The sequence below is a fragment of the Corythoichthys intestinalis genome, chromosome 4 (assembly GCF_030265065.1).
Source record: "Corythoichthys intestinalis isolate RoL2023-P3 chromosome 4, ASM3026506v1, whole genome shotgun sequence".
Taxonomy (NCBI): Eukaryota; Metazoa; Chordata; class Actinopteri; order Syngnathiformes; family Syngnathidae; genus Corythoichthys; species Corythoichthys intestinalis.
In genome coordinates, this window is record NC_080398.1 from 38,981,725 (window position 1) to 38,994,218 (window position 12,494).

At 40.5% G+C, this 12,494-nt stretch overlaps 1 protein-coding gene across 1 annotated transcript in view; it reads right to left on the reverse strand.

Annotated features, from left to right (window-relative positions):
• LOC130914542 (beta-1,4-galactosyltransferase 3-like) overlaps nt 1-12,494 on the reverse strand; it is a 65,930-nt gene that overhangs the window by 10,339 nt on the left and 43,097 nt on the right. The window contains exons 3-4 of the mRNA XM_057833814.1: nt 4,821-5,056; nt 4,567-4,754 (exon numbers count right to left, since the gene is read on the reverse strand). Of these exons, the coding sequence (XP_057689797.1) occupies nt 4,567-4,754; nt 4,821-5,056 (424 nt within the window). The remainder of the gene's footprint in view (nt 1-4,566; nt 4,755-4,820; nt 5,057-12,494) is intronic.

A 12,494-nucleotide genomic window follows, 5' to 3' on the forward strand; every position in this document is an offset into this window, starting at 1 on the left:
CGGCTGGCCCAGAGCCGTATAAAGAGTCGCGACACTCCCTTAGGGATCCATCATACGATTTTACTTCCAGGTTTTCCGGGAAGTGGAGCCTCGGGTAGTTCCAAACATGGCTTAGACGAAGGCGGACCGGATTCATGCCAATGGCTGTCTGTCAAGTTATATTCAGAGCTAAGTTGATGATAAAAATGGTCCCTTTTGAATTTTCAACAGTCTACAGTGCCTTGAAAAAGTATTCGGCCCCCTTGAACCTTGCAACGTTTCGCCACATTTCAGGCTTCAAACATAAAGATATAAAATTTTAATTTTTTGTCAAGAATCAACAACAAGTGGGACACAATCGTGAAGTGGAACAAAATTTATTGGATAATTTAAACTTTTTTAACAAATAAAAAACTGAAAAGTGGGGCGTGCAATATTATTCGGCCCCCTTGCGTTAATACTTTGTAGCGCCACCTTTTGCTCCAATTACAGCTGCAAGTCGCTTGGGGTATGTTTCTATCAGTTTTGCACATCGAGAGACTGACATTCTTGCCCATTCTTCCTTGCAAAACAGCTCCAGCTCAGTGAGGTTGGATGGAGAGTGTTTGTGAACAGCAGTCTTCAGCTCTTTCCACAGATTCTCCATTGGATTCAGGTCTGGACTTTGACTTGGCCATTCTAACACCTGGATACGTTTATTTTTGAACCATTCCATTGTAGATTTGGCTTCATGTTTTGGATCATTGTCCTGTTGGAAGATAAATCTCCGTCTCAGTCTCAGGTCTTGTGCAGATACCAACAGGTTTTCTTCCAGAATGTTCCTGTATTTGGCTGCATCCATCTTCCCGTCAATTTTAACCATCTTCCCTGTCCCTGCTGAAAAAAAGCAGGCCCAAACCATGACACTGCCACCACCATGTTTGACAGTGGGGATGGTGTGTTCAGGGTGATGAGCTGTGTTGCTTTTACGCCAAACATATCGTTTTGCATTGTGGCCAAAAAGTTCAATTTTGGTTTCATCTGACCAGAGCACCTTATTCCACATGTTTGGTGTGTCTCCCAGGTGGCTTGTGGCAAACTTTAAACAAGACTTTTTATGGATATCTTTGAGAAATGGCTTTCTTTATGAGCACTTTTGCAGTACTCAGGAGCTCTGTGATCGTTTACTTCCTTATTTTAGCGTGTTACCGCGCCCAGGCCGTTTTGCCCAATGATTGAGCGATTTTTACACATGCGTAGGTTTGTAAAATGGAACTGCATTAAAGAAAGGCCGGTGTTCTGCCAAAATATCCTACATCGGCGAAACGTGCTACATTAGTCGAATTTGACACCTAAAGTACTACGGTGCGCTCTAAACTTGTTTTGTTTAGATGCAAACAGGAATAAGGTACTAAAAAAATGCCTGCAGAAAATACTTAAATGTAGTTATATCAAATAAGGACGGTTTAAACACGCTACGTGACTAATGTGGTCAACTGCTTCAAAGCTAACACAAAAAACACAATGGTTAAAAGTATGAGAGGGTAATACATGCAAAAAGTATATTTGAGGCTGTGAAAAGGTTCTAAATAACTAAATAAAAACAAAAATAGTGAGTAATCGCCGCCTCTAACCGATGTGCGCATGCGTGTGAATGCATGCGCAAGCGCCCTGAGCATTGTGTAGGACGTTTCGCCGCGTAGTAAGGAATGGCCGAACACCGGGCCAAATATGATTTGGTATGGAACGAAGAAAGCGGACTATGTGCATTCCTGGTGTGAATATGCCCCAAATCAACCAATGAATGCAATAAAATATGACAACAATGACCTCAAGTGGACAAAAATAATACACGCAGTGCCCTTGTCCATTTTTTTTTTCCCTAATTTTTTTTGTTTCCGTCCGCTTTTGCTTTGCTGGAGTTGTAATGTCTTGCGTAAAACGGGCTCAACCAGCTTGTCGAAAGAGACGCAGATATTTGACAATCAGGTTGGCGGTGATGGAGCCATAACAAATACTAGATAACCATCTCTGCCAAGCACAACAAAGTGATATGGAGTGGCTAGTAATGTGCGTTTGATGTACTGTTTGAGTGTGCTGCATTTCCTGAAGTAGCGATCGACATTCAATTTCTGTTTGTACCTGAAAAGCTAAATGGGCTTGCTGCATAAAGTGGGGCAAATAAGTATTTAGTCAACCACTAATTGTGCAAGTTCTCCTACTTGAAAATATTAAAGAGGCCTGTAATTGTCAACCGTGAGAGACCGAATATGGGGAAAAAAAAAAAAAAAAAAAAAAAAAAATTTAAATTAAAAACATTGTTGATTTTCACATTGATTTTTAAAGAATTTATTTGCAAATCATGGTGGAAAATAAGTATTTGTTCAATACCAAAAGTTCATCTCAATACTGTACTTACTTTGTTTTGTTATGGCAATAACTGAGGCCAAACGTTTTCTGTAACTCTTCACAAGCTTTTCACACACTGTTGCTGGTATTTTGGCCCATTCCTTCATGCAGATGTCCTCCAGAGCAGTGATGTTTTGGGGATGTCGTTGGGCAACACAGACTTTCAACTCCCTCCACAGATTTTCTATGGGGTTGAGACCTGGAGACTGGCTAGGCCACTCCAGGACCTTGAAATGCTTCTTTCGAAGCCACTCCTTTGTTGCCCTGGCTGTGTGTTTGGGAGCATTGTCATGCTGAAAGACCCAGCCACGTCTCATCTTCAATGCCCTTGCTGACGGAAGGAGATTTTCACTCAAAATCTCTCGATACATAGCCACATTCGTTCTTTTCTTTACACAGATCAGTCAACCTGGTCCCTTTGCAGAAAAACAGCCCCAAAGCATGATGTTTCCACCCCCATGCTTCACAGTGGGTATGGTGTTCTTAGGATGCAATTTAGTATTCTTCCTCCTCCAAACATGAGAACCTGTGTTTTGACCAAAAAGTTCTATTTTGGTTTCAGCTGACCATAACACATTCTCCCAGTCATCATCTGGATCATCTAAATGCTCTCTAGCGAACCGCAGACGGGCCTGGACGTGTACTTTCTTCAGCAGGGGGACACGTCTGGCAGTGCAGGATTTGAGTCCCTGGTGGCGCATTGTGTTACTGATAGTAGCCTTTGTTACTGTGGTCCCAGCTCTCTGTAGGTCATTCACTAGGTCCCTCCCGTGTGGGTCTGGGATTTTTGCTCACCGTTCTTGTTATCATTTTGACGCCACGGGGTGAGATCTTACATGGAGCCCCAGATCGAGGGAGATTATCAGTGGTCTTGTATGTCTTCCATTTTCTAATAATTACTCCCACAGTTGATTTCTTTACACCAAGCGTTTTACCTATTGCAGATTCAGTCTTCCCAGCCTGGTGCAGGTCTACAATTTTGTCTCTGGTGTCCTTCGACACCTCTTTGGTCTTGCCCATAGTGGAGTTGTGAGTGTGACTGACTGAGGGTTGTGGACAGGTGTCTTTTATACCGATAATGAGTTAAAACAGGGGCCATTAATACAGGTAACGAGTGGAGCCTCGTTAGAAGAAGTTAGACCTCTTTGACAGCCAGAAATATTGCTTGTTTGTAAGTGAACAAATACTTATTTTCTACTGTAATTTGGAAATAAATTCTTTAAAAATCAAACAATGTGATTTTCTGTTTTCCACATTCTGTCTCTCATGGTTGAGGTTTACCCATGTTGACAATTACAGGCCGCTCTAACGTTTTCAAATAGGAGAACTTGCACAATTGGTGGTTGACTAAATACTTATTTGCCCCACTGTACATACACACACCCATAAATATATATATCAGCATTAGAAAGTACGACGTTAAAGAAAAGTGGAAAATAGAATTTAAAGGATGTGACCTCTAACATTTTGGGAAACAAGTTTTTATATGTCAATGTGACGAAACAAACTAGGATGTGCCATTTAGAACTTGGGAACAAAATATATTATACATGGTGTTATCTTTAATATATTACCACAGGTAGGTGAATCAAGGAAATCAAGATATTCTCTGGAAAAACTGTATTCTTGTTGTGAAAAAAGAAAAACCTAAATCATCTTGATTTCAATATAAAAGTTGATTTCTCGTGCCAATGCTAACACAAACATGACCCTTTCACTCCACAAGTTTACATAGTTTTCAGTTGTCGCCGAAACCCTCCAAATGTCAAGCTAGCATTTAAATATGTTATAATGCAATGACATAATCAAACTAGTACTTAGATAACCGATTTTATCAATTTTCCCATAAATGTCGCAATAACCGCTGTTGGTTCCATTGAAACCCACTACAGCGCTGTTTGTACTTGAAACTACCCACACCCCACAGGAACCACGTGACCACCTGTGGCGACATCAAAGAGTGTCGCGACTCTTTATACAGCTCTGGGCTGGCCATGTAACCAGAATTTCTGTGTAAATCGGAATTAACCCTTTAAGTACCCCCAAACACAAAATAACTGTCCAAAACATGTATTATACATCATATTAATAATATAGCGTGAGGTACTTCGTGTTAAATGCTGTCATATTAAATGACTATTGGGGCTTTAAATTAAAAAACAAAAAAACAGCATTAGAACAAGGACACAGTCAACTCACTTGTAGCCAAACTTGTCCATGGCGATGGCGGCGTGCTTAGGGTTAGCGTCGCACATGTACAAGTTGCGGTCGTCTTCGGGAATGAGGTCCACGTCGTGAAAAAACAGGCAGTCCCAGTCCTTCTCCCGCATGGCCTCACGGAAGCCGACGTTCATCAGCTTGGCCCTGTTGAAAGTGTAGTTTCCCGCCTGCACGAAATATAAAAATTTAAGCTAGCGCTAGCGAAACAGGCTGGACGCGGCCAAACGAGATACCTGGTGGATGACGTAGATTGCGTAGTCGAGCTGTTGCCGCTGCAAGAAAGGGTGCAGATAGTAGAGCAGGTACTTGAGGTGGTGCTCCCGGAGGCGGTGCGGGATGACCACGGCCGTGCTGTGGCGGGCCTCGCAGTTAGGAGGTCGGTAACGCCCGCCGCGCTCCACCGCCGGGTTCTTGCGCTGCACTTCGGCTAGCGTGAGACCCGACGGAAAGCTGACGTGGATCGGCCCCCCTGACACCAGAACAGATCAGAAAGTTCATTATGGTATAGTTTTTATTAAGGAATAACTGTGTTGCAAAATTTTACTAATGATTAACAATAATGCCGTTTTAAGGCTTGGCGATTGTTAAATCACGAACAGCGAAAAATCAAATTCAGCCATGAGTGTCAATATGGACTTTTCAAAATCGGCCATTGGCCAATATATAGCATATATAGTACAAGAACTTATGTTACCTGTTTTCTTGCCGATCTTTTGTATAAAGTAGGGCTGTCAAACCATTAAAATTTTTAATCGAGTTAATTACAGCTTAGAAATTAATTAATCGTAATTAAACGCAATTCAAACCATCTATAAAATATGCCATATCTTTCTGTAAATTATTGTTGGAATGGAAAGATAAGACAAGATGGATATATATATTCAACATTCGGTAAATAAGTACTGTGTTTATTATAACAATAAATCAACAAGATGGCATTAACATTACTAACATTCTGTTAAAGCGATCCATGGATAAAAAAAAAGACTTGTAGTTCTTAAATGATAAATGTTAGTACAAGACATACAAATTTTATATTAAAACCCCTCAATGTTTTCGTTTTAATAAAATTTGTAAATTTTCAATCGAAAAATAAACTAGTAGCCCGCCACTGTTGATGTCAATAATTACACAATGCTCATGGGTGCTTAAGCCCATAAAATCAGTCGCATCCAAGCGCCAGCAGAGGGCGACAAAACTCAAAAAAACACAAGTAACATGTTGGCATTGCACTGTGCTGTCATTTTAATCTGTTTGAGCGGGGCATTTGGGTTAATTGCGTCAAATATTTTAACGTGATTAATTTAACAAATTAATTACCGCCCGTTAATGCGATCATTTTGATAGCACTAGTATAAAGGTGAACCGATATGTTGGCCGGCTAATATATCGGGTCGATACATGGACTTTTTATTTCTCTCTCTCTCAAGATTGCCCAAAATAATACTGTTATGTTCACCGTTTGGGTGCTGATTTTTCTTAAGAATGTCGACGACGGGCATAGATGGACTATTTACAAGATCAGACGATATAAGCTGATATATAGCCAATTTTATGGAATACAGGTAGTCCCCGGCTTAGGACGTACTCTACTTACGCGATTTCGACCTTACGTTTTTTTTTTTTTGCAGTACCTTATTGCAGTGTTTTTCAACCAGTGTGCCGCGGCACCATTTTTTTTTTTTTTAAATTCGACGGGCCGAGTTGCAGTAGGAAGGAAGGATTAGATAGAAAGTTGCAGTCGTGTCCAGATGAGTATTGCTCGTGTCGCGTTCAATAACTGCTCGGATTTCTAGCCATCAGCAACCTTGCTGTCCGCGACAATGTGGACCACAGCACGTCTACTGTACATCATTTGATTAGACTCGTCATGAATCGATAAACACAAAAGTGTCTTATCCATTTTATCCATATGTGACGACCGTCAATCTTCCCCGTGTTTTATTCCAACACATTCTTGAGGACAGCAAAATGGCTGACTGCTAGAAATCCGAGCAGTTCTTGAATGCAACACGGGCAGCTATCCTAAACGGCATCTCCAAACGTAACATCCGTCACTTCACACTATTTTGTTCGCCTTCGTGAAAACACAGAGAAACGGGCATCTTTTTTTTAGAAAACTACACAGGTAAATGAGAAAGCCCTCAAAGCCAGTAACCCTGTGTTGAAAAATAAATAAATAAATAAAAAAAGTCCCACACTGTGGCAGAGACCTTAATACTCCCTGCCTGCAAAGCTATTGTCAGCGAGATGCTCAGCCATTGCTAAAGTCCCCGTCTGATAATTCTGAGCTTTTCAAGCCTACCTGCAATAAAAAATAATAATAACAGAGAGAGCTGTTGACGATGATTCCTGCTAGGAAATCAGCTTTGTGTTCATCTAAACAGGCTCAAGTTTCACAATAAGTATAAATATTGACTTGAGAAATTATTTTAGAATTAAATATACTGTACAGAAAGGAACTTTGGAACGTTTTTGGTTTGTGGTGTGCCACGAGATTTTTTGTCCGATGAAAATACGTGCCGTGACTCAGAAAAGGATGAAAAACACTGCCTTAATGTACCTCATTGTATCTTACTTTTTTACTTCATTAATATGGCATGTTTTGTCCTCAGAAAACAAAGCTGTTCAACGTAATAGGCAGCAAACAAGGAAATTGTGCTTTTTGAAGCTTTTTACTTCCTTCACTTTTGACAATTTGTAAAGCTGTGACACACATATGTACACTTCTGTTCGAAATGACATGCATAACAATAAAACACATACCACAAAACAATTAGTTTTCAAACGTCCATCTAGTCTGATCAATACAGAATGTAAATTTAGTGGATTATATTAGCCTAATTTGCCTAACAAAAGTCTGCTAGCTTAAATGCTACGAATGCTAACGTATTTACAATTCTCACAGCATATCGCTCACACGTAACTCCACAAGTTACTGTAATTTTCGCACTATAAGGTACACCTGTCTATAAGCCACCAACCACCCACCAAATTTGACACAAAAACGGCATTTGTTCATAGATAAGCCGCACTGGACTAAGCCGTAGCCGTCTTCATTGTATTATGGGATATTTACACCAAAAAAGATATTAACCGATAACTTTATATGACAGCGGCATCATACGACTGTCATAAGACCAAATAAACCACCATTGCTTCAAGAAGCTTCATTTGGCCATCACTGCTCCCTCGGGGGACACTGTCAACCTCTGCTGCCACTTACTATCAACGCTGTTGTTGTCCAACATGCCTCCGAGCATGCATTACAGTGCTTCAGATGTATATAACATTCAAACTTCACGTTCTCTGCTAATCGTTTCTTCAGTTACTGTTCTAGTAGTTTCATTTACTGCTAGCTATGGTATTTGGTAACACTTTATTTAACAGTAGCGCCATAAGACTCAGACAATCATAATGACACTGTCATGACCATTAATGAATGCTTATAACTGATGTCATTAGGGCCCGAGCACTAGACGTGCGAAGGCCCTATTGTAATGCAAAGGATTATTATTATTATTATTATTATTATTATTCTTCTTTCTTCATGGCAAATGAAAATGGCCAATTTGGAGGCCTGAACATGCACGAAAAGTCACCAAAATTTGCACATACGTGCAGATTCGCGTAAATTTCGATAATCTTGCGTCGTTTTGAAAAAATGTCAAAAAATGGCTCAGTGGCGCCCCCTTGACCCTTAAAATTTTCAAAAAGGCCTCTCCTCTCAGGTTTTCAACGTAGAGCAATGAAATTTGGGGAGTAGATACCTTATGCCTAACTGTTCAAAAAAGCCTCTTGCACCCATATTCCAAATCCAACAGGAAATCGGGTATTTTGGATCGAATGTGAAATTTTTTCGGTTCACAGTTGGAGTTTACGTTTGGAGGCTTGAACATGCACGAAAACTCACCAAAATTTGCACATACATTCAACTTTGCGTAAATTTTGATAATCTACAAAAAAATTTAACAAAATGGCTCAGTGGCGCCCCCTTGAAATTTTCAAAAAGGCCTCTCCTATTAGGTTTTTTCAACGTAGAACAATGAAATTTAGTGAGTCGATACATTGTACAAAACTGCTCCAAAAAGTCTCTTGCACCCATATTCCAAACCCAACAGGAAGCTGGAAATTTTGGGTCAAATGCGAAATTTTATCGATTTACATTTGAGACCTTGTCGCTGAAGGATAAAGTTGGATCGTCTTCAAAATTGGTCAGACTATTCAGGAGACCTATGAGATCTTAAGTTTTCAAAATGGTGTGTTTTCATTCAAGGGTCTGGCCTGGGCGTGGTCCCAAAGTCGGCCATTTTTAGGCAAAATACCAAATTCAGAAAATGATTAAAAACTCCGTGATCCAACGTTCAATCTTTTTCATTTTTAGCATGTTTATGAGATATCCCAGCCTGAACACGACTGCATTGAAATATTACCCATTAGGCCTGGCGCCCCTAGTGGAAACAGGAAATGGCCTTCTTTACGAGACAGGCTCCTCCTCCAAGGGAAAAAAATCTATTGACCTCAAACCTGTTTCAGGGGAGCCTCAAGACATGTGTTCAGGTGCCTGATGAAAAATATTGAGGTTTCGTTGAAGCGGAGAGGTCCAAACTGGAAGTGAAAATGACCGTCAACAATTTGTCTCGCCAAAAACTTTGAACAGTCATAACTCGGCAGATATGCAACATATCTGCGCCAAACTTTCCGTGTTTGTTGAGAGTCATACCCTGAAGGTTCTTGTAGGGGTCATTTGCATCAACTCTACAGTGCCAACTAGTGGCGACAGAAAGAAGTTTTAAAAAAGGCCTTTCCTGTTGGGTTTTTTCAACGTAGAGCAATGAAATTTGGGGAGTAGATACCTTATGCCTAACTGCTCAAAAAAGCCTCTTGCACCCATATTCCAAATCCAACAGAAAATCGGGTATTTTGGATCAAATGTGAAATTTCTGTCCATTTCTAGTACAGTTTACATTTGGAGGCCTGGACATGCACGAAAACTCACCAAATTTTGCACATACATGCGGCTTTGTGTGGATTTCGATAATCTTGCAACGTTACAAAAAAATGTAACAAAATGGCTCAGTGGCGCCCCCTTGAATTTTTCAAAAAGGCGTTTCCTATTAGGTTTTTTTAACGTAGAGCAATGAAATTTGGGGAGTCGATACCTTGTGCAAAACTGCTCCAAAAAGTCTCTTGCACCCATATTCCAAACCCAACAGGAAATCGGGTATTTTGGATCGAATGTGAAATTTTTATCAATTAACAGGGTGCACATTTGAGACCTTGTCACAGAGGGAATCAATTGGATCATCTTCAAAATTGGTTAGACAATTCAGGAGACCTATGAAATCTAAACTTTTCAAAATGGTGTGTTTTCATTCATGGGTCTGACCTGGGCGTGGTGCCAAAGTCGGCCATTTTTTCGGCAAAATGACAAATTCAGTAAAGGACTAATAGCTCCTTGAAACAACGTTCAATCTTTTTCATATCTGGCATGTATGTGCGGGATCCCACCCTGAACACGAGTGCATTGAAATATTACTCATTAGGCCTAGCGCCCCCTAGTGGGAACAGGAAATGCCTTTTTTACGAAACAGGCTCCTCCTCCAAGGAAAAAAAAATCTATTCACCTCAAACCTGCATCAGGGGAGCCTGAAGACATGTGTTCAGGTGCCTGATGAAAAATACTGAGGTTTGGTTGAAGCAGAAGGGTCCAACAGGAGAAGTAAAAATGACTGAAGCCATTTCGTCTCACCACAAGTTTTCAACAGTCATAACTTCTACAACATATCTGCGCCAAACATATCGTGCTTGTTGAGTCATAGTCTGAAGGGTCCTGTAGGGGTCATTTGCATCAACCCTACAGCGCCAACTAGTGGCAATAGAAAGTCACTCATTTTTTTAAATATATGTCCAGTTCTTTTCAGGTTGGTCATTGTAGTTTCAAGACCTTTTAAAATACTTATTTTACGGCCCATGTCCACATGTCTCTGTCTGTTGCTGTGATGACCCTTTATTCGCTCCTTTTTTGTAGTCCTCTGTCCAATAGGGGTTTTTATCTCTTAGGTGTGTGAATGTAAAGAGGCAACTTTCGCGCATGTTAGGTTCTAATGAGATGATTAGAGAGGACGATCTGCCACCACCCTGACCTGCACACTGTCCGAGTTGCATGACGTCCGAGTTGCGCTAGATTGCGAGGGCCCGTTCAGTCCTGCTTGCAGGCCTAGTTAGGGCCCGAGCACTAAGCGTGCGAAGGCCCTATTGTTTTGCAAAGGATTATTTTTTTTTTTATTATTATTTTTTTTTTTTTTTTTTTCAGGGCAAATGAAAACGGCCAATTTGGAGGCCTCAGCATGCACGAAAAGTCACCAAAATTTGCACATACGTCCGGAAAATTGTAAATTTTGATAATTTTGCAACGTTGCAAAAAAATATAACAAAATGGCTCAGTGGCGCCCCCTTGAAATTTTAAAATTGGCCTATAACATTAGGCTCTGTCAGCGTAGAGCAATGAAATTTGGGGGGTCTATACCTTGTCCAAAACCGCTCCAAAAAAGCATTTACATGCATATTCCAAACCCAACAGGAAATCGGTTATTTTGGATCAAATATGAAATTTTTATCGATTTACAGGGTGCACATTTGAGACCTTTTCGCCGAGGGAGTTAGTTGGATCATCTTCAAAATTGGTGAGACTGTTCAGGAGACATATGAAATCTTAAGTTTTGAAAATGGTGCGTTTTCATTCACGGGTCTGACCTGGGCGTGGTGCCAAAGTCGACCATTTTTTCGGCAAAATGACAAATTCAGTAAATGACTTATAGTTCCTTGACACAACGTTCAATCTTTTTCATATTTGGCATGTATGTGTGGTATCCCACCCTTAACACGAGTGCATTGAAATATTACCCATTAGGTCTAGCGCCCCCTAGTGAGAACAGGAAATGCCTTTTTTTACGAGACAGGTTCCTCCTCCAAGGGAAAAAAATCTGTTGACCTCAAACCTGCATCAGGGGAGCCTTAAGACCTGTGTTCAGGTGCCTGATGAAAAATATTGAGGTTTCGTTGAGGCGGAGGGGTCCAAACAGGAAAGTGAAAATGAACGTCAACAATTTGTCACGCAAAAAACTTTGAACAGTCATAACTCGGCAGATATACAACATATCTGCGCCAAACTTCCCGTGTTTGTTGAGAGTCATACCCTGAAGGTTCTTGTAGGGGTCATTTGCATCAACTCTACAGTGCCAACTAGTGGCGACAGAAAGAAGTTTTAAAAAAGGCCTTTCCTATTGGGTTTTTTCAACATAGAGCAAGGAAATTTGGGGAGTAGATACCTTATGCAAAACTGCTCCAAAAAGTCTCTTGCACCCATATTCCAAATCCAACAGGAAATCGGGTATTTTGGATCGAATGTGAAATTTTCATGGGTTCACAGTTGGAGTTTACATTTGGAGGCTTGAATATGCACAAAAACTCGTAAAAATTTGCACATACATGCGGCTTTAGATAACGTTCGATAATCTTGCAATGTTACGAAAAAATGTAGCAAAATGCCTCAGTGGCGCCCCCTTGAATTTTTCAAAAAGGCGTTTCCTATTAGGTTTTTTCAACAGAGAGTGATGAAATTTGGGGAGTCGATACCTTGTGCAAAACTGCTCCAAAAAGTCTCTTGCACCCGTATTCCAAATCCAACAGGAAATCGGGTATTTTGGATCGAATGTGAAATTTTTATCGGTTCACAGTAGGGGTTTACATTTGGAGGCTTGAACATGCACGAAAACTCACAAAAATTTGGACATACATGTGGCTTTGCATAACGTTCAATAATCTTGCAACGTTACGAAAACATGTAACAAAATGGCTCAGTGGCGCCCCCTTGAAATTTTCAAAAAGGCCTCTCCATTTAGGTT